Genomic DNA, 23559 nt, shown 5'->3' with positions numbered 1-23559 from the left:
TGTCCTGGAACATAACTAGCCACAGCATGATTCCCTTCCAGTGCTTAATTAGTAAAGAAAATAATAGTAATAAGTGCCTGGGCTCTCGCCAGGAGGCTAGTGCAGCTTGTCCCACACTTTGCCCCTGCATTGTTGCCAGTGATAGTAACACCACAACTACTAACCATCACACTCCTTACAAGTATGACAATTCTGAATATTTCAGACCCCCAAAGTTATAAGAATGACTTGTGTGGGAGATAATAGTCATTTTGAATGTATATTTAGTTAATAATTCACTGTTGTTGTGATCATCTCTAAATTAGCCAGAAAGCACTACCTTGTGGCAGAATATCACAAGCACCAGTGTTTGACAATTAAGTGCCAAGCACCGGAAACCATCGGCTCAAATTAAGCACTGCCTTTGACTGGCATCAATCCCATGGTTGCAGTATAGCTAATCTTCACAGTGGCTTTTACACAGGCCCAGTTTACATGCCTATTTCAAATTAAAGTATACGCTGCACTCATTGCTACCATTAGGACAAGTTTGTAATGAGTGAGCAGTATCAAACCCTCTCACATCGCGCTGCTCGTGGATACAGCGCCTCTTGGAGCTTTTTCTACCTTCTTCTGCCAGACTCGGCACTTCGGGACCTCGCCGGACCCGCTGCGCGGGTCCCGCATCGCCCCCTGACACAGGCGTCAGCTGGAAGGATCATCAGGGGTGCTCTGTTGGTAACCGGCAGGGCTGCGAGCATTTGCAGGGACTCCAAGGACCAGGAGTCCCTGCGCGCCCTTGGGACCAGCTGGGCTGCTCTCCCTGCCGGCCCCGCCCACCCGCTAGACCATCTATTAGTGAGCTACTTAAAGAAGCCGTAAACCCCGCTACGCGGGAGCGCGCGGGAGGGCGCCGGGAGAAGCCCGGGACAAGGGCGGGACCGTCTGTGGCCGTCCGTGTTCGGACATGGTTGGGTTGGGCCTGGACCCCTGTTAAAAATTTCTTTAGACCTATCAATTTGCAAGGTGTAAAAAAGGTATTTTGTATTAACTGCCTTCACAAGGGAGGGGGTCATACAGCATCAAAAGTATAGTGAAAACATTTATCTACTCATTTAATAGCTAACCATGCCACTGAGATCAGGGAAAGAACGCTTAGTTCATATACAAACATCTAAGGGCGTAGTCTCGGGCCCACTGGACGCCTTTATCACCAGGGCCACTGGAATATTGGAAAAAGAAATAGAAATGGTGGAACAAAGGCTATCTCTTGATTTAGTCACTGGAAAGCGCTCTTCATTGGGTACCTTAGCTTTAGCCAAAAGCCCTGTCTCTCATGCAGCTTTTAATTGCATTTCTACCATCGAGACTGAGGCAATAGTCCATATGGATGGAGATGGGGTTAACCGTCATCCTTCCCCAAACTATCACGCCCAGATACCAAATGTTAATCAGCCAGGGGTCGGGGATGTAAGCCAAAATGCAGGGGATGATGAACACAGTTTGGTCAACTCACCCCAATCTTTTGATTCCATTCCACCTAATATGTTTGAGTTGACCAAAACAAGCCCAAAACCGATATCCCGGAAGCGAAAATACATCTCAAGTCCCCAGGGGGATAAAGATCTTAAACAGCCCAAATTGAACGACACCAGTAGTGTGAGTAATCCACCCCAACCACCCCAAGGTTTTCCAATTGTGTACTGTCCATCTTTGGCTCCCTCTGGGTCATCTAATCCCTGTCCTACATGCCTCAATAGTGACGATACTTTGTTGGTCAAAATCGAGGCTATGCTAAAGACCATTTTGCTCCCGGTCCTGGAACGAACAAGGTTGATGACCGCTAAAATCGACGCACTGGAAACAGTAGTAAACACTAATTTGGGCTTATTGAAAAACTTATCAACAACTAGCCCTGGGGTGGGGGCTCGTAAACCGAACCAGGGTCAAAAACAGTCAGCAGATAATTTCTCTGCGACCCAGGTAACCAAGCCGGCACCGCTAGGGGCAACTATCAATACTAACAAACCCATACTAGGGGCAAAGTCCAATGCCATTATAACCAATGCTAGTAGAGGTCTCCCAAATAATCCACCAAGGGAGATAAACCCAATCAAATCTAACTCAGCTAAAACGACCCAGTCACTTTTTAAAGGCATGGCAAAACATTCTAACACTACCCCAGTTCAACCACCCAGTAGGGGTACCACTAATCCCCAATCCCCTAGGACTCAGCCTGTGGGTAAACAAAAGTTGCGCCCCACTCCCCGAGTCAATCTACCCCCAGAAGCGTCCCAATATACCATAGTTTTAACTGGTGTAGCTCCCCTACGGGATGGTATTAAGGAGACCCAAGGGGAATTGCGGAACAAAGTAATTTACTGGCTAAATAAAAATCGCCCCCTACCTCCATCATCCCCTACAGAAATGCTATATGTAAGGAGAGTAGACTGGGTGGGTAAGGGCACTAAAGACCTGGAAGGGGACTGTATCCTGATATCTTTCAAAGACCCCTGGGTGGTCAACCTAATACAACGAAAAGCAAGATTTGCCCGGCAGGGCGACGTCCAGACTTTGGACCTCGCTTATTTTTACCCTCATTCACATACTAACCATTCTATAGGCCCACACCAGTGGAGAGTCAGTGATGGGAGGTTTAGAGGGCCTAGAACACCCCACTTACAACAGTACCCCCTACTTTTTAACCACTTTGGAGCACTGTCTGATTTGGAGCTGGTAGATTGACTGTGTTCTCCAACCACACTGATTAACTCTACCACTGACACCGGGGAAGAAGTACATACTCCCTTTAAACGTGCGACACTTTTGTTGGGTAATCAGCTCATGCCACTTAAAAAGGTAAAAACGAGGGTCCTGGCTGAGGGGGAAAGTGTGCAAAAAATCTATATAGAAGAAAAAGGGGTCAGAAATATGCCCAAAAGTACCACCCGCACCTTCCCCCCCTCCCCGGTCCATTTAGGTAATAATCACGCTGAACCCACCACAGCAACCTTTAATATTGTGTCTTGGAATGTCGCTGGAGTGAAGGCTCGTATAGACTCTGAGGATTGGCTGGAGTTTATCGATAAATATGACGCAGTACTATTGCAAGAAACCTGGGCAACTGCACATACACATAGAGCTGGTTTTATAAACTTTTTCAAACCCGCAACTAAGAGTAACAAAGGGCGTGCTTCAGGGGGTTTGATAACATGGGTCAAACAGGACTGGGGATACACAACCACCGAACTTTATGTCGATCATCCCGACATCTTGGCAATTGGGCTGAGCAAGGAAGGTGGTCAGAACATGCTCATTATCAACATCTACTCCCGTGGTCTCCCTGGTGGTCGTTGCCCGCCGATGGTGGGTGTTCTGGACAATCTTTTGGCAGGGTGGAACAAAGGAACACTGATCCCCCCTAGCCGGCGACTTAAACTGCACCATTGAGCCGCTCTATTCAGCAGGGGACAGCTGGGGGCATGAAGAGGATGCTACTTGGAATATACCGGATTTAATGATCAGCAATCCGGTCAAAGCAACGGAGGCTGCCCTGAATTGGACTGCTTTTTGTCTCACCTGGGGTTTGAGGGCTGCAAACGGCCGTACTCCATCCGACCTTGGCGCCAATTTTACTTTTGACAATGGCATGAGGAAAAGTCGCATAGACTATATCTTTTTAAAAATGGAATTCTGGAGTCTGTTGGTTGATATGGAAATTGTCCCCCGTCCAGAAAGCGACCATAATCCCTTGTCTTTGAAACTAAAGGTGCATGGTGTGGTAAGACTGGAAGCTCCAGACCATAAGGGGCTTGGGGTTGTAACCATATCAAACGATCGAAGGAGACTGAAGTGGTCCAACATATCAGGTGACGAAACCATACAGACCAACATAGAAAAAGTGGTGATGCTCGCATCAGATAAAATGATGCCAAAGGACATAAGGTGGGGTACCTCAGAACCTAACAAAATTATGGACGTACACGATCAATGTTTTTCTGAACTTAAGCTACTTATCTCCAAACCATGTCAGAGGGGTGTTGGGCGACCGCCTGCCACCCGGGCCAAGTGGTATAACAAAGATTGTAGGGAGGCTCACCGCAACCTAGTCGAAAAAGTTAAATCTAGAAATAAGTTTGATGTTAAGGAGGCTAGGAAACGGTACAAAAGAGTACAGTGGGAAGCAAAGAGGGCGTGGGAGGATGATTATTGGGCTGATCTTTTGGAGGCCACCAAGTCAAACAACCAGACTAAATTTTGGGACATAGTAAAATGGGGGAAGGATGGTGATTCCCGTATTCCAACTAACCATGTGTCCCCAGAAGCCTGGATAACCCATTACTCCACTCAATTTAGCTCAGAAGGCATTGACCCTCCCCCTATTTTGAATAAGTTGTATGTAATGACCCTCTGCGAACCAACTCTGATCTTCTCCAATATCGAGACAGAATTAGCCCTTGGTTTAACTCAGCGGGGGAAAGCTCCTGGTTTGGACCAAATACCAGCCGACCTGTTTAAATCAAACACTGCTCTTTGGGTACCATATATAACAAACATTGCTAATGCTATAGCAAAGGGGGCTTGTATTCCCAAAACATGGAAGGGGGCCGAGATTCTTCCTATATATAAAAAAGGAGACAGATCTAATCCGGGCAATTATCGCCCGATTAGCTTAATCGACTGCCTCCAAAAAGTCATTGCCCGTATGATCTTGGCCAGAGTGCAGGGGTGGATGGACACCGAAAACATACTATCTCCCATGCAGGCGGGCTTTAGAACTGGTACGAGCACCACTGATCAGGTGCTCCGATTCTGTATGATCTTCTGGAAGGTGGTCTTGCTAGGCGGTGGTACCATCTTTGCCGCATTTATAGATCTGAAGTCAGCCTTCGATCTGGTACCCAGGGGTAAATTGTGGCAGGTACTGAGGGAATTGGGAATGCCTGGAGCACTACTGGAGCTGATTATTAGATTGCACGAAGAGAACTATGCTAGGGTAAGGTGGGGAGCACAGGGACAACATACGGATTCCTTCCCTGTAACCCGAGGAGTTCGTCAGGGGTGCGTCCTCGCACCCACTCTCTTCCTGCTTTTTATAGATCAAATTGTAAAATTCTTCTCGGCCACCCATACTGATGCCCCGACCTTGGCAGGGACCAAATTCCCCATGCTTATTTTCGCCGACGACACCCTACTCCTATCCAAGACCCGGGCAGGCCTACAGCGGGGCCCTGAACCGTTTTGAGGAGTTTTGTGCGAAAAATGACCTCCAGGTAAATGTGGGTAAAACCAAGTTCATGGTTTTAACCAGGAACAACATCATACGCAGTAACCTTCAAATGAGCGGGGTCAACCTGGAACAAGTTGAAACTATGACTTATTTGGGGGTCACTTTGGACCGCCGTCTGTCGTGGAAAGATCAAACCGCGACGCAGCACTTAAAATTTGCCCAATTGACTGGCTGTCTTCTGCGCGAGCAGAAGAAATCTATTACTAAACGGGTCATCCCCGCCCTGAGAATTTATGACACCAAAATAAATGCTGCCATACTCTATGGGGCTGAGCTATGGGGATATATGGACCTCTCCAGTCTTTATAAAATCCAGTGCAAATTTTTACGGAATTTGGTAGGGTTACCACAGTCTTCCCCATCGATACCCCTTTGTCATGATATGGGTTGCCAACCAATCACAGACATGGCGAGATTCCGAGTAGTGGCTACTTGGAGGCGCTTATGGACCTGCCCGGATCTCACACTATTTGCTAAGGAGTTAGCAGAGGTGAGGTCCATGGGGGGCTCAGAACGAATCCCTTGGCTTCGTTCGGTGAAAAAGAGCCTGCACGACATGGGTCTCAAACATCTGTGGGTCTCCCCAAGCACCAACACTTTTCCATCAAAAAAAGAATTCAAAGAACTATTTTGGGCTTCAACCCGCCATTCTTTGGTAACTGCTTCCAGCTCTGGTAACCTCACGGGACGATTCTTAAGCTTTAAGCTAGACCCCTCCCGTGAGTCTTACTGGGACATCATCACCAGACCACTGGACAAGAAACTTTATCATCAGTTTCGCGTGGGTGCCTTACCTTTGAATTCATTTACTTCATCCTGGGGTAAAACCTCCTCTAGTTTCTGTAGCTGGTGCCCAGACCAAAAAGAAACAGAAGGTCATCTATTGTTTGCCTGTCCGCAGTATTCTGAGCCCCGTTCCACATGGCTAAAACCCCTGTTCAAATGTCTTTCCTGTAGAAGGTCTTCCGAGGCAATCTGGATGTTGAAAACTAACACCTCGGAAATTTTTGTGATATGCTTGGCCAAATTCTTAGGTTGGGCATGGGCAATTAGGGCTAGAAGGAATCCATCTTAATTGTACCATGCAAGATTTTACTAAGTTAAAAAATTCTTGCTAAACTTTGCTTTTTAGTCCCGGGTTTATATTTGTCTTGTATAACTAACAAAATTTAATAATCTGTCTTAGCTTTAAAATGTATAATATGCTCATTATGTTTTGTAATGTTTTTTATTTTTGTCTTTTATGATTTTATTATTGAAATAAAGACATTAAAAACCTGAAAAACCTGAAGAAGCTTCACATTCATGTGTCGACAAAAACCCTTTCAATAGCCACATGCTGCTTGGTCAATCATTACTGAAGTATGTTGCATCACTCTGACAAAGATGTTTCTGTTTCTATCACTAGTATTGTTTCTAGTACTAAAACGTATACCCTCTAAGCAAACTTCCCATCTGTAGCATTACCTGATGGATTCGGTCTGAAATATCACCAGTTCTTACATACAGACGCCAAGAACCACCAGCCAGAACAATTTACCACGAAGACCTAAAATGAAGTCGCATAGAAAGCACCACAACCATGGATACTGAAATGATGCAAAACAAGACTTTGAAGTGCCTATTTAAGGTTGTGTGATCTTAACACAAGCTGTGAATGAAGCTGTACATACATTGTTTATTGGGCAGAAACAGTCCTGGCCTCTGCACTATAAAAAACAAGTCCAAAGAAGTGGACACATTGGAAAAGGAGTAATGAAAATAACACTCTCTTTAAGCATTAGTGCAAAAAGAACTGAAGTTTATTCAGAGCTACTTTACATTGTGCTCCAGGAACTCCCCTTTACCAGCCAATTGTTCCCAAGCCATCAACAATAATGGGAATACAAAAATAAGCTTACATAGTATCTACACACACAATTATTCCCCCAATGAAAAGATAAACCACAAAAGTGATACCACCTTGAACAATTCCTTCCAGATACATTGCTATAGCTATCTTAAATCTAGGATAGACTACGGCATTACATTCTGGCTTGCTACAGTGTGCTGATTATTACTTATTTTGGGGAAGTGGCAGTTCAAGGAAAGTGGTGGTATGTACTGCGTGGTACCTCAATTTGCTTGGGAGCATATATATGTTAGACTCTTTTTTAGAATATAAAAAAGACACCCAAGTTCATGGACTAGATCAAATATAGATACAGCATGGAAGTTCATGGGTTACACCAGATGTAAATGCAGCAAATAATTTGCAACTTCAATTGTATTAAATTGTATTCACAGTGTAGCTCAACCGACACAATTGAACCTATTTGAGTTTATTGAATACTGTATCACTCTGCTCTACCAATACACAGCTGCTATATCGTGCCAGGTACAGGCGCTACATTATATGAGAGAGTACTGCGGCTTTACAATTTTGTAACGGTGTAGTGCGCGTAGTGGTTGGCTATGGGACCTAAAACTGCGCGCTGTGGGAAACCCAGAGCCACTGGAGAAAGCCAGGTCGGAACTCGAGCTGCACTTGCTGCTAAGTTATCTCGAGATCCAAGTAGTAAGGAGCCAAGTAGTAAAGACTCTGAAACTGATGGGGAGGGCACCCCTAACATTCCGCAAATGTTTCAATCTGCCACTGGGAAAAGAGCTGTGACTCCTGCGGCTAGACCTATCGATTTTGACGCCACTGATGAAGACAATATGGTGGGTGAAGCATCCGATGGTTTTCCAGTTCAATTACAGGTCTCTCAAGTACCACAGGCTGTAGCAGGCAATAAGGTAGCCAGCTCTGGGGGTGAACATAATGCGGCCAATGTGGCTAACTGTGAAGATGTAATCAACCCAGTTAGCAGTAAAGACAGTGAGTTCTACTCTCTTTCCGAACATTCAGATGGAACTGACTTGGATGGTGATCTGGAGGAGGACCTTTCACTCCATGAAGAAGGACTAGGAGATACTACTCCTATCATGAAAGTCACCAATCAAAAGTGAAAACAACTCTGGTGTTATATCGGATGAAACAGACACCGTACAGAAGAGGGACGTTGAAAGACACGAGGGGCTTGCCGCAGAACTATCTGATTGGGACCTCTCAGGTGGGGAACCGCTGTTGGAGAGATTGGATTTATCTGATCAGGCAAGTGGGGACCCGGGTGTGGAGATACCCAGCCAAGTCTCGCTTGAGGAAATCTACAGATCTATTTCTGAGCACAGGCTGGAGGCTCGTGCAGAGCATTTAAAAACCCATACTGCTTGCCGGAAGCTGCAAAATAATGTTCGCCGTTTGGCTAAAACTTGCAATGACTTCACCGATAGAATGGCAGAGGCCGAAGGTCGTAATTTTTCATTAGAAGACCAAATGGCAACGCAAAAGGAAGAAGTTGCAGATATAAAGGCACATAAGGAAGATGTGCCCGACAAGCTCGCTGATCTAGAGAACCGACTACGGCGCAATAATTTACGCATTCTTTGGGTCCCAGAAGGCCTCGAGGGGCAAGACATTCATAAATTCGTAGCTGAGTTATTTGAAGAAGCACTTTCTGAGGTGAAGGAATGGAATTGGACCCGGGAAATCAAACGTTCGCATCTATTTCCATTCCGTCAACGACCTGTTAGGAGTAGGCAAGCTGTGCAACATCCACGAGCTATATTGATCTCATTGAATAACTTTTTTGCGAGACAGACATTGTATGATCTTGCTAGACCGGAGAAAAAGAGATCTGGTAAAGGCATTCAATTTTTTGTGCGACCGGATTACTGCCACTCTACCGTCGAGAAGCGATGGCAGCTGCACCAATTAATTGCACCGTTTCAAGCCAAGGGTCTACAGGTTTTTCTACTACAACCAGCAACTTTAAAGACAGTTAATAAAGGACAGAATCGTTTTTTTACTTCTGAGGCCTCTGCTAAAGAATATCTTTACTCTCTGGGTTGATGGTTCAGTGCATCGGCATGGATGCTTTTGGTCATTAATTAGATATGTATAATTTATTTGGTACTATGCACTTAGATTGTTTGTTCTAGCTTTGACTTCTAATGGATATATTGTTTGAATATGGGATTGGCCGAGCATTCAGAGGGTCTCTCACGTTCATCTAAAGGGCGATAGGCCCTATTGCCTTAGTTAATGGGGAGGGACACTTGTGGGGTGGGGGGTGGGGGTCTGTTGGGTGGGAGAGGGGTGTAGGGGGGAACTTCTGGGGTAATGGGTTGGGTGGTCATTGGGTTAAGGGTGAAAAGGGTAAAATGTCAGTTCATAGCATGTGCTGTAATGATTTAGGAACAATTCTATTTTTTTTGTACATTAACTACCAGCGATTTGTTGGTGGTAATGGCTAGTAATAGTTTGCGTATATGTTCATTCAATGTACGTGGGCTGAATAATGTGCTTAAGCGGAAACGCGTGACTGAGGAATTGCGGCTAATCAACCCTGATATTATATGTTTTCAGGAAACACATAGACCTTTGGCAAATCGCAAGATATTGACCGAATTGGGATTTACATTACTAGTGGCATCTAGACAGGCTACAATGAATCAAGGGGTGGCAATTTTGGGGCGTCAAATGATAATCGCTACAGGTAAAGAAAGGGTGGACAATTTTGGGCGGTGGGCAATAGCAGAATGTATTATAGGGGACATTAAGACTACAGTATGTACCGTATATGGTTCTAATTTAGATGAAGCTGAGACTCTGGAGTTATTGAACGTTGAGCTTGCATTGTGGGGTACCCCCTTGTTATTGCTAGGGGATTTCAATATACATGAGGAATCTTATACTTGGGATCCCCATCTACTAGTTACAGAGGCCGTAAGCCGAAAGTATTTAGAGCACTACGTCAATTATTGACTCAGCATGGTCTGGTTGATGGATGGCCATTGGCGAATCAGGGCGATCCTGGGTATACGTTTTTCTCCTCTCCACATAACAAGTTTGTTCGGTGAGACTATATTTTTGTACCTAGATATTCAACTATTGGGGCAAAAATGCAGGTAATGCCGCGGATTACGTCGGACCATGGCCCCGTAGCTATGGACTTGCCTCCCTTTAACATCATGCGGGAACAACGTTCAATTACATTCAGCAAAAAGTTGATAACTGATGACGAATATATATGTCACATCCAATTATGGGCTAAGTGGTTTTTAGAGCATAATAGAGGTACAACTACTCAACCAATGGTCTGGGACTGTTTTAAAGCTGGGCTAAGGGGCGAAACGTGTAGCTATGGGTGGGCTCAACAGAGGAAGCAGAAAGTTTTAATAGAGAATTTGCTTTTAGACTTGAAAGAGGCTGAACATGAGCTTATCTTGGCAATAAGTGCACATAGGGATAGCCAAACCGCCCAGACCAAGGTGGCTTGCTGCAAGGCGAAAATTAATGGGGTTTGCAGCCAGGAAATAGCAATTCAGCATAAAATAAATAAAACTGAGAGATATGAGTATGGTGAAACCACTGGCAGATGCCTAGCCCAAAGACTTTGTGGTTGGCAAGCATCTCAACGAATAGAGGCATTGGAGAATGATCAGGGCTGTCTGGTTGAGACTCTGGAGGGCATAATGGAGGTATTCCAACTATATTATAAAGAATTATATACCCAGGATTGTGTATCTCAAGATCAGATTGAGCAATATCTGTTAAGATTTGATCTACCCGAGGTGGGGCTCCCTGTAAGAGAGGAACTAAACGCCCCAATATCTATGTTAGAATTAGAGACAGCACTTGATGACTTGGTGATCGGGAAAGCAGCCGGACCGGATAAACTTCCCCTTGAGGTTTACTGAATGCTTTTTCCGATTATAAAGGATGATATGTTGGCCACTTTTATTGCCGCTCAGTTGGGAAATCCCCCTCCATCGTGGGATGATGCAAATATTGTGGTGTTGAAGAAGAAAGACAAGCCCCCTAAACTCCCTGGGTAATATAGACCTATATCATTAATAAACGCAGACGCCAAGATATAATCCAAAATACTTGCAACTCGATTCGTTCAAATTGTTCCATCATTGGTATCTTGTCATCAGCTTGGGTTCCTTCCCGGTAGAAGTATGGTTAAACATTTGCATAGGGTCATAGCGGTGTTGGATTCTGCTTCTGTATATCATAAAAATATTGGTTTAATATTTTTAGATGCTGAAAAAGCTTTCGATCGTGTGGCAGGGTCATTCCTTTGGTCTGTAATGTGTAAAATGGGGTTTGGGCCCCAGTTTTTGCTTGCTCTACAGACCATGTATAAGCGACCAAGGGCTAAGATTTGCGCGAAGGGACAAGAATCAGCTTTTGTCTATATTACCCGGGGCACAAGGCAAGGATGCCCATGCTCACCATTACTATTTGCTATTTTTATCGAACCACTGTTGCGAATGCTTGAAACTACACAGGGTATACAATCAATGGTAGTGAACGATCATCATGTGCATGTTTTAGGCCTACAAGGTTATTTAGAAGTTCCTCCATCGGAACACCGCCTGACACCGTCCCTCCCCCTCCCCTAATCTGCCTACCCGCCCCTTTCACCAGCCTCCTCTGGACTGGGACTTTCTTTGACGATTCCCCCCCACCAGCCACCACAGACACGACGACACATATACTTCCCCTGCCCGTATCCACGTCCCATTTGTTTTAATAAAAGCTTTTTTATATTGTTAGTTTTTCCTCCGTGTTAGTTTTCAGTCCCTATTTTCACAAGTTTTATTTGTTGTTTATTGTTATGAACAAAAGATATTGGGTATTGATTGTTTGCAGATCTTCTTTTTTGAGCTTTACTTGGTGACTGCATGACGACACTGAGTGCACAGTTGTAGATGGATGTATGTCTTTACAACGCATGCTTTTTCCACGCATGCCTTTACAACGCAGGTTTTACAATGCAAGTCGTTACAACGACTTGCGTTGGGGGGCGCTGGATAGTGAATAGTTTAATTTACTATTCCAACTCCAGTCCCCGTGGATAGTAGGGAAGGTGTTGGCTAGTAAATTAAACTATTACCTATCCTACAGCGCCCCCCAGCGCAATTCGTTGTAACGAATTGCGTTGTAAAAGTTGCGTGGTAAAGGTAGTGCGTGGTAAAAGTTGCGTTGTAAACGCGGTTTACCGTTGTAGATATCCCCCTGGGATGAGCGCAGCACTCATGGGTACAGCATAAGAGACACACCCTGGAATGAGGGACGCTAGCCAATGCCGCATGTGTTCCCCCACGTAGTAGTACCCCACCCGTCCGGCTCCCCCTCATTATAACGCTCCTTCTGACTGAGATGTTACCTATCGCCCGGGACGCACTGCACCTGTCCTGCTAGATGCACTCTCGTTAGTCCTCTGACGCGCCCAATTCCCTTTCAGCTGTCAATTTGTTGCCATAGGTACCCTACCACATGGGGTTTTGATTTGCCGGACAAGACTGGGTAGAGCTATAGCCCTAGCAAACTGTTGTCGTGGAGAGGTATCCTTGTACAGCTGTATTTAACACCCTTGTCATGCTATGCTTTATCCTGTTTCACCTTTTTCAGTTGTATGATCATGTATAGACAACGGATGTGCAATGTCATACTTCATCAGTGCTACCTCTGTACTATCTTATTTTCCTGTACTCTCATGAAAGAAATGCAATAAAACATATTCAAACAAAAAAAATCATGTGCATGTTTTAGCCTATGCTGATGACATAGCGGTAGTAACATCTGATCCAGAACAAGCACTACGTGAAATTGAGTATGTGACTCAAGAGTTTGGGAAGTCTTCGGGTTATAAATTAAATATTTCTAAAACCGAGATTGTTTGTACCGCTGGGCTTTGCCCTGATGAATTGCGAGTGACACATGAGGCTCGATGTCTGGGGATTAAAATTAGGATGTCGCTTCAGGAGATAGTAGCTGTAAATTGGGCGGATATATTAGGATCTGTTAAGAGGCAGCTGGAAAAGGTGGAATGCCTTCACCTATCGATGGTTGGGGCTGGAAGAAGGCTCGGCGGGCTTCAAAATATATGACGTTACCACTGTCAAGAGGAGGATGGGGGGTCCCGAATTTTGTTTTTTATTATCTAGCTTGCCTTCTTCAAAATATGAAAATCTTGGTGACTGGGGGTGAGACAATGCCGCTTGAAACCCCAAATATTTATTTGATGTTATTAGGATGCCAGTCTCGCAAAGTGCTGCTTAGATTTCTTGAACCGAGTTACTACAAAAGAACAAGATTTAAGATTGTATCTGCCACATTTAAAGGGTGGAGATGGATACGCAAAATTATTGCCCTTAATCAAATTAATTATTATACCCCTTGTGATTCTATAGAATTATTTCCTTCAATATTTTGGGATACTAAGATGAGGACATGGGAGGATAAAGGGATTTGTCGCTTAGGGGATGTTTTAAATGCTGGGGTTATTGTTTCATTTACAGAGTTAATGGATAAATATGCAATTTCTCAGAATTATTATTTTTTTTAAATATTTACAGCTACGGGATTTTATTTTTAAGCACCGCAGTATTATTTCTATAGTCACTAATGATCTTCTTGAAGCTTTGAACACATGGGCCAAGATCGGGACTCTGTATGATAGTTTGTTGACTATGCAGCGAGATGATATTGATGTTCAAGATTTGAAATGGAGTACTAGACTCAGTATCCCTGGCCTGTTAATTAAAGAATCAATTGATATGGCTAGCAAAGTTACCCTGACTGCCAATCTACGGGCTCAACATTATAAAACCTTGTTTAATTTATACTATACACCGGCTAAAATGATGAAGTGGGGCGATATTCATAATGGGCAATGCTACAGGTGTCAAACTGTGGCGGCGGACATTGTACATATATTTTTTGATTGTAGTGTGTTGGAACCTTTTTTTCATCTATTGCACAATTCTTGTCTCATATAACAAATGTCAATGTTATGATATCTAGAGAGATGATGCTTTTTGGGTTGTGTAAAGATAGAGACACTTTTCAGCTGTATTATCCATATAGATTTCTCTTTTTTATGGCTATGTCAGTCGCCAGATTATGTATTGCTTCTTTGTGGCTGAAACCTGAGGCGCCCTCGTATGAAATGTGGCGCTCGAAGTTTTATAATGTATTTCATCTAGAATTTAACCTCTACCGTATTAAATCATTGAAGAAAAAGCAATTAGGGATTAAGATTTGGCAGCCCATAATACAGTATATGGAAAGTGTGTGTCCTGATTAGTGTCCTCGCTCCTGTTTTGACTTCTTTTCGACTATTGTTAAGCCATCTTATTTTGCAATGCTTGGTTTTTAATTCTCTTCTTTTACAGCACATTGAACATTGACTGATGTATGTATGATTTGTACATGTTAGATTTATGCTATGAACTGAATAATAAAAAATAAAAATAAAAATAAAAAATAATTTGCAACTTGCAAATTCCCTTGAAGTCAATAAGCAAAAAGGTCATGTATTTTGATTCACCACTGACACACAGTGGCCTGGGAGAGACACCACAACTGCCAGGGATAGAGAACAGAGCATGAGTTTTTTTTCCAACTAAATGCTACATATTTTAGACATAAACGTGGAAACAAAGCAAATGTAAAGATATATTTATTTTACTTCCCGCATCTGGCTTTGTAGTTAACAAGCTGGATTTTGATGCACGCTCATGTATGTTTGATTCATCATTAGATAACTCACTTTAAACTCTTAAAACATATGAGGGCAATTCAAAAAGCTAATTCCTTCACTACTATATTTGCTTTGTGATTAATTAGATGGTGTTGTAAAGACATTTACACATATGGAAAGCAATTTTAATGCTCTGAAAATGCAAATAAAGCTTAAAGCAAGAAGAACTGAATGCCTTAGGTTTCCAGTCAGGCAAGCTATTGTATGGATTCAAGTTTAGCTCACTGTTTAATTATACACATTAATAAATACAGGTTACTCTGCTAAAAAGTTACCACCAAGCACATTTTGCAAGGGTGGGGTTCAGAAGCCTTCTTGCTAGAACAAACTAGCTAGACAATAATTATTTAAGTTACACATTATTGAAATAGGAAAAAAGCACATCAATATGAATATATAGCACAGTTCCTATGTGTAGTACAAGACAACTGCTATATGCTTATGTAATATGTTTAGCAAAGACAACAGAATGACAACATATGAATTATTTTGAGAACCTAAAAAAGAAAAACTACATCACAATAAAGCTATCTGTTAAGATAGCAACTAATATGTAGTACACATCTTTACACACTTAATGGTTTGCAACCATTTTCAAGATATTGTGATCAGATATCTTCCTATAATGTTTTAGAAAGAATGATTTCAAAATTAGATTTCTATATTTGTAACACTGAATTCATTTGCAACAACAACATTACAATACAGTTATTAGGCTATAAATATGAAATTAAAATAGTTTCTTGGTCTAATAAAGTAAATATTAATATTCACAGCATAAGTATACACACACCCACATGGTCTATCCAAGCATGATTGCTGGTCTCACTAATTTTATACTCCTGCTACATTTATTCCATTCAGTAGTTAAACACCTATACAACACCCTTTTTCTTTTCAGTTAGTGCTCTCTGTGCAGGATTCTAGGTCTATTTCACCAAAAAGTAAAAAGACTATTACTTGGTTCCATGGACGGAAAACAATGATCGTGCAAAAAATAAAATTTCTTCAAACTTTGTTCAAATACCCTCCAAATGGCATTGTAAGGAACCAGCACGAATGAAGCAGTGAATGCTTTTCTCTAACTATAGATCCAGGAGGAACGACCAAGCTTTTACTGACAAGAAATAATTTGCTTTAAAAATGTTCAAAGAAAGCAGAGTTTAAATAGATTTTTACAACTTTTTGTTATTCCCAAACCGGTTTACTAGTTCTTTATTTTTGGAGTCTGTATCAATAATACAAAACTCTGTACCAAAATAGTTTCAGCTAGAACTTCTAAACAAAATTACCAGTGCAGAGCAATACTTTTATCCTGCATACTAAGAGAGATTAATATGAAATATACTCACTGATTCTATAATGACAGAGTCAGGTGTTCTTCCAGTGAAAACAAAGCGCAATTGCTTAGCTGCTCTTACTAAAGCTCCCTCATCTGTAATGAGAAAATAGGCAATGATGAATTAAATGGCACACAAAGTTTTCATAAACTGTGTCGAGTTTGTTCCAACCAAAACAGCTAATCTACAAAAGAATAACAACAACAGGTGAAGATAATCTGGGACGTTTTCATGTACATTCATTCTCTGGTTTCTCCACTTTCCATCACTGATGTACAGTATCCTGTGACAGAGGAAAAGACTGCCGGATTGATGGAAGTTATTTTATGAAGCACAAAGTAATAGTCTGCAAGTCATTGGAGTAATCAAGGGATAATGCTGCATCAGTGCTTGTATGGACAGTTTTAGCAACTTTGAATACTCAGATAGATAGCCTATGTGACAAAATTACTACAGGATGAAAAATGTTACTCACCTTTAACTCTGGTTTAATGTTCAAACATAATGTGTTCAACATAATACCAATACCAGTTATTCCTTCCTACCATTGTGATTTCATATGCACTGCCCCGCAACAGACTTCCAAAAGTCAGTTTACCCACTAAGAAAACCCCAAAACAATAACAGAAGTTGGATGAGGTCTGAGATCAGCAGTACTTTTCTTCATGGGGATTCAGGTATCCTTGCTGTTCGTTGTTCCACCTTCATATCCATCTGTGAAACCTACAACACACAAGGGTCTGATCAAACTTCTCTTTAAAGAGGTGCTGTTACTTTAACCTCCATAAAGTAGAGCTGCTCTGGCTAGAGTCTGATTAAAGATTTTCAAAGACTGGTGTGGCTACTAAGAACCATCACGTGTTCTCATCCACTCTGCTGTACAACTTGATGCTAAGATGTGCCCAGTAATCAACCCATGGAGCTGTACAAAAGTTCAGAGATCTATGGAGTGAGAGTCCTGCTGTAAATACCTCTAGGAGCCGGAACCACTGTCACCCTTTTGGGCTGTGCCACTCTTTATCAACATAATCATAGTCTCTCAGCTCTAGCAAGATTCTGATATTTTTACTGAGAAACAACCCATTGTATTTCATTCAGAGAATAGTCTTTCAAATACATGTAAATAAACAGAATTATGCAATATATTTAGTTTACCCATACCTGTTAACCTGAAGTTTAGTCCCAAAACTAGAATTGCTGCACAAGAAATCTTAAAATGAGTCCACTTTTAACAATGGCTGGAAGTAATCTGTGAGATAAATATTAATGACATAAACATAATTCAGCACTATCAAAGAGGACAGCTGAACTGTACCAGATTATGATTTTCTGACCTCACAAGAAAATCAGAAATGTATACACCCAGCGGTTTCGGGCTCAAGCAGCCGTTAATGTTTTAGATTATTTTCTTTTAAGAAACTTAACACCTGTTTTTAAATTTAATAATCATTTTACCATAGTTTAAAAAATGTAGAATATTACATTTCAATTTTTAAAAAATGGTATCAAAGTCATAGTCAACAAGCAGAAATGAGAGTGGTGTTGCTTTACCAAATGTGCATTTAGTAAGCAATAAAAACATTTACACAATGGTTGTCAGAACTTAAAGGATTGCTTTCGCCTCAGTGAAAGCTTTTGCCTGTTCTCTTTCTAGATGGTATACCTATACCTTCTCCCCTTGCCTGCCCCGAGTGAGGAGACCTATGATGAAAAGGAGTCAATGCACACAAATGAGGAGAACTGTTTTTCTTGTAGGTTTTACTGCACCGTTGTTGAAGCAGTATTATCACATCATTTTAAACTTCTTTAAAAGCCTGAAGTGATCGGTGTTCTTTAGGATGGCACATAGTGAATAATCAGACCCCTTGTTGATTTTGAATTAAACGTAATACAGTATGCAAAACAAATTGAAAAGCAGGTGCCTGACTCATCTACAACCAAATGCAAGGCTAAGTGTCAGGAATATTATGGCTTTTCAATCAAGGTATTTCCCTGCTTGGGTTACATGTGCTAGTCAATGAATCAAAATGCTGAGTGCGGGTGATTAATAGGACGCATATTTAGTTTACATTTTTATGTTCTGTAGTGTGATAATCAAGCTTACATGAATCTATTTGGAGTGTTTACTTTGAATGTGGACTGCTTCTTTTCACATTAGCTTATTGTTGATTTGCAAGAGTTTCTAGATGGTTCACAACTATGTGTCTTGTCTATTGTTACTATTTCAAAATAACACAATCTTGTAGGATGAAAATATTTGAAAGGGTACTTTCTGTAATCGTTTGTCTTAGGAGTTTCTGACAATGAGGTTATTTCACACAAGTCGAGCACAAAGAGTGAAGGGTAGAGGGGAGTCTTGACACTGGGACAGGACACATAGAATTATGTCCCCGGCCCCAATTAATGGCTACCGGGACAGGAGGCATTTAGCCTTTGCTTTATGACTTATCAGTGCAGCAGGCATAGTGAGACTAGAATAGGAGACCTTGCCTCTGCATTACACATAAAAGCTATTGTGCAAAAAGGTATTCAGTTGTGTACTATCTCTGAAATTCAAATTGTTTTTTTTTCTGCTTGGCTAAAATGCCATTAGCGCTTAGAAGTAGCAAAATGAGAACAGGATTACTATAGATTTATCACTGCAAGCATTTTAGAGTAGCTCCTCTTATTTACACTTTTGGTGAACGTTGCTGCAGCCATTTTATTTGTCTTTAATGTGGCTACAATTAATGTTGTGTGCACAAGACCAGGAGTATGATTTTAAATAAATATTTAATATGTAGCCCTCGAGTTCTAGAATTCTTGAATGTGTAATCCTTTAATGAAAGAGGGTTTGGGATTCTACTAAATATACCTGCAATGTATTATGGGATTGATTATTACCTAAAGCAAATATCGCTCAAATATTGCAGTGGGTTATGGAATGGTTGTAGTACAACCGGTTGCCTGATTCAAGTGGGTGCACTGGCTAAGTACTCAGCACCAGGGCATCTAGAAAACTGACCTCTATATTTCTAGAAAAATCTAGAAATTGCACCATGAGAGGAACCAAGATAGGAATACGGGCTCTAGAAAAATCCACAGTCTTATATTACAGGACAGTCGGACAACTGCTGTACCAAAGAGGAGAACCTGTGGGAGTTAGTTTTGGCCAAAGCAAAGGTATTCCAATTCTTCTTCAGTAATTTCCATTGCACAATATTTTTGTCATGGTTTGAATGCCGAAGTTAGTTTTAGAAAGCATTTAATAAACTATTTTATTTGTGTTTACAATACAAAAAAAGCTTCTCACAAAAACGCCCGAAGGCATCATCTCTTATTCAATAGGAGATGATATAATCAAATATCAAGGAACAGAGACCTGGGTCCATAATAGTCCCACTATTTGCCTCAAATCCGCTCATGTTTACAGGGCATCCGCTCGCTCTGTAAATGGATTCTTCTAGTTTTGCACACCAGTCCATTCCTGATCACCATACAGCTAACAGTGATGGGCTGGTTTGTGATCAGTTACCCTGGCATATGATGTACACTAGTTCTAGTGGGCACCTTGCACCAGTCTAATCGACCCTTATTGATAGTGGTTGTAAAGTGAACCTTATAGAAAGCTATCCTAGTGGTAGCATGAACCAGAAGTCTTCAGGCTAAGACTTTAGTAGGTGAGATAAGCAAGTTATTTTACCATATATAATCCCTTGAATACCAAATAAAAGGACACCACACAAGGTATATATCAAATATATATGTATGTAATCTAAACACAACCCCTCTGCACTCTTTATGAGGTCAGAGGTAAAAATACAATACAAGTCACACAGTTAATATAGGATAAGTTGCACAGTATACGTTAAGCCCTAGGGGCCTCACAAACCATATACCAAGAAAGTGGTATAAGTTCCACGTGAGAATTAGAAAGCTGGCCTGGGGCCTGTGGAATCACTGGGACTACACTAAACAACCAAAGGATAGGAAGTAGGAGGTCCACTGGAGACGCGTGCAGTGTCTAAACACAGACACGGGTTACCATTGACTTTCTATGGGAAACGAAGAAGTTATAAATATGCAATTTAAGGACACTTCCGGATGGACTAGGATGGAACCCTTATAAACTAGGACACTTCGAGAGTCAAGACCCACGGGAGCACCGGAGTACTCGTGTTACCTCACCCAGGGAAGCCGGGTGCATAGGTGTCTTTTCGCGTCGGGTTTCGTCATCGTTTTCTATGGAGAGCTGCAAAGAAGTGCTGCAGGCGACTAGAGGAATAGTGTCCGGGTGGTTCCAAGGGTGGATCGGTTGATGTGAAGAACCTGAAAGCAGAGGGGACAGAGTCTGGGTCACTAGCCAGTGACCAGGAAGATACCAGGAAGGAATCAGGCGATGTTGGGTGCTTGAAGGTGAAGAAGGTGAGTTTGTCTCTTCAGCCACGAGGTCCAGGAGGCATCGAAGCTGACCAGGCGCTGGATTCGAGCTGTCCCACGATGGATCTAGATGACTGCGGTGTCGGTATCCGGATTGGACCCAACAAGCCTAGGCAACCGCAACCCACGCAGGATGTCGAGATTGGCTCTGTTGCAGACCAGCAAGGTCTGTGGCGCTTCTCCTTTTCAGGGAAACTGGAGCAAGCCTGGAGCAACCAGAAAAGCAAAGTAAATTCAAGATGGCGTCTTCGGGGGGCTCACTAGCCAACGGGCAAGGAACCGGGAAGACGCATCGAGCTCAAATGCAAAGGCAGGGCCCACAGGACACTCGCGGAGTGTGGGGGCCTGGGCTTCGGTGCAAATGGTGCTCGGGGCTGGGGCTTCTCGTACCCCAATGCACAACTTACTGAGGCTTCAGGAGAGGAGTGCAGGTAGCAAAATGTAGGATGTCTAAGATATCCGGTCCCACGTCTCTCGTGTCCGCCACGGGTCAAAGCTTTGCTGTGGATGTGGCTCGGGGTCAGAGAAGTCTGGAAGTTCAGTTCTTGAGTCGCAGAGTCTGTGGGTTCCGACGGGAACCTTTAAACTGCAGACCGGCGAAGTTGCTGTTGGTGCCTGTTTGCACAGGGTGGTCACTCCTTGACCACAAGGGAGATGTCTTCCGTCTTCCAGTCAGAATGGAATGTCGAAGGTTCAAGATATGTATTTCAAAGATTCGTTCAGGATAATCTAAAGTCCTGGGGACACAGCTCCTATACTTATACTAAGAATGGGGGCTGGATTACCTGACTAGGTCCCTCCTATGGGTGGACCTGCGAAGAGGGTGGTTACACCCCTTTCCCTTTGTCCAGTTTTGTGCCAGAGCTGGGGCTGGAGTGCCCCAGCAACTGGTTTGAACCGGGCTATGCATGGAACACCTTGTGTGCCCCAGGCAGTGTCTAGATGCATTCACTGAATGCAGCCCTCCCTGCCCCAATACACAAAACCCCTGTCTGGGGAGGTGCTGGCACCTCCCTGGACAGGAAACCTATTGTCCAGGACTCCCCTGACGGAGTTTCCCTCAGCAACAGGAGGTCAGACTCGTGTCTGTGGCAGCAGCATCCATTTTGTGATGCTGAGGCTCTGTTTAACTTTAAACAGGTAAAGCAGTAACTTACATGTCTTTTCCCTCTAGAAGGGTGGAATGCTGCCCCGGCCGTAGGGGGTAACCATATAGTCAGATTCCACCTTCCTACACGGTTGTTTTGCATTTCCACGCTATATCTCTTTTATCTATCGTGTCCATGCCAATGAGGTACCTCTCCCCCCTGGTATTTATACGGTTGCCCAATATTCCTACAAGAGAGTGTTTGGGCGTCAATTCAAGAGGGTAGCCCAGACCCAGAATCCAGGAGCTAGTTATCTGTCACCAGTAAGTCGTTATCAATGGCCATTGCCAGGTCATGTGGAAAAAGTAGGCGTCTGTGGTAGAGCAGCGGAAACAGCTAGGGCTGAGCAATTTACCCGCATGCCATAATTTCAATGAAGTGAGATAGGCACTATGTAAGAAATGCAGCTGGATTTGCCTGAGTCTGGAGGATATCGAAACTTCACGTGGGGCCAGACTAAATAAAGCTGATTTTCTGCATCTCTTTCAGAATGAGATACGGCAGGTGTTTTATAATTTAAGTAGCGCCCATTTTGAATTCAGGCAAGAGGCACTTCAAGCAATTGTTATTATGGATGCTGCAGAGAGCTGTGAATGAGAGTCAGCTCTACAGCCCCAACATACATTTTAAGAAGGAATAAAGTTGACCAGGCAGAGGAATGTGTGGACTTACACACCAAGGCAGAGTGCATTCATTAATATATTGAGGCTGGCTATCTGAAACATTACACCAAGTAGTGGGGTTAGATCATTCCAGCTGGGTCTAGCAGAAAAGTACTCCCAGAATGCTCTTGCTAGTATAGGGCTATTAGTGATAGATTGGAGTAATATTTGGAATTATCAACGTGATCAAATTAACCGTTTTGTTTCACCATTTTAATAAGCCTTATAACAATGATGCATCTCATTTGTGAATAATTGCAGTTTATGTGTTAATTAGAAGGATTAGATCTTTTCAATAAACATTTGAAAATTAATTATTGTCTCTTCTCTGTGTCAAACCTTGGGCATGCACAAGTGAAATATGAAAGGGTTAGATCTGTTTCCACTAATATCTTGGGTATAAAGGTTCAAGGTTGCCAACAGCATCTATAACTCTAGAGGTTTAGGAGTTTAGATGAGGTACTGTGAGCTAGGCAGACCAACATTTACTGATGATGTAAGAAGACTCAGTCCCTGTATTATTATGTTTTGTTGATCCAATCCACAGTCCTACAAAATGTGTAAGGAACTGTGTAACATCACAAGTCGAGGTCGTCCAGGGGGCCAACCCAGCCCTCCCATTGCCTCCTCATGGGGGTAAGGACATCGGGAACATTGGCAATTAGAGTATGGTATATGTATGAGACTTCACCCTTACCAAGTTTACCCATTAGCACCTTAGTTTCCATGGGTTTGTATCCGGGAAGCCCTTCAATTCTGTCTTTATATATGGCAAGGGCATGTCGGAGTTGCAAATATTTATGGAACTGGGGTCTTAGAGTGAGCATATTGAGCCTGAAGATCTGACCTGATGTGGGTTTCCTGCCAAATGTCTCCCAGGTTCGTAATGCCTATATTGTTCCATGCCTTGAAGCCCAGTAGACCGGATGTATGATGGAGTACTCATCAGAAAAGAAGAGGGCTCCTGGTCAAATCCATGTAAAGGCAGGGAATACAGGGGTATAAAGACCACAGTAGCAAAGAAGACAACAGCCTGCCTAATGATTATATATTACCTCCCAAACAAACACTCAAACTCGC

At 42.7% G+C, this 23559-nt stretch overlaps 1 protein-coding gene across 6 annotated transcripts in view; it reads right to left on the bottom strand.

Annotated features, from left to right (window-relative positions):
* The window catches only part of ATP8A1 (ATPase phospholipid transporting 8A1), a 1103292-nt gene that overhangs the window by 593413 nt on the left and 486320 nt on the right, over nt 1–23559 (bottom strand). For all 6 annotated transcript variants that reach the window (XM_078678248.1, XM_078678246.1, XM_078678250.1 and 3 more), the window contains one exon: nt 16263–16345. In XM_078678248.1, the coding sequence (XP_078534374.1) occupies nt 16263–16345 (83 nt within the window). The remainder of the gene's footprint in view (nt 1–16262; nt 16346–23559) is intronic.

This window comes from Lissotriton helveticus, chromosome 2_2, assembly GCF_964261635.1.
Source record: "Lissotriton helveticus chromosome 2_2, aLisHel1.1, whole genome shotgun sequence".
NCBI lineage: Eukaryota > Metazoa > Chordata > Amphibia > Caudata > Salamandridae > Lissotriton > Lissotriton helveticus.
Note: the sequence above shows the minus strand (reverse complement) of the source record. Positions and strands in the feature narration are given on the sequence as shown.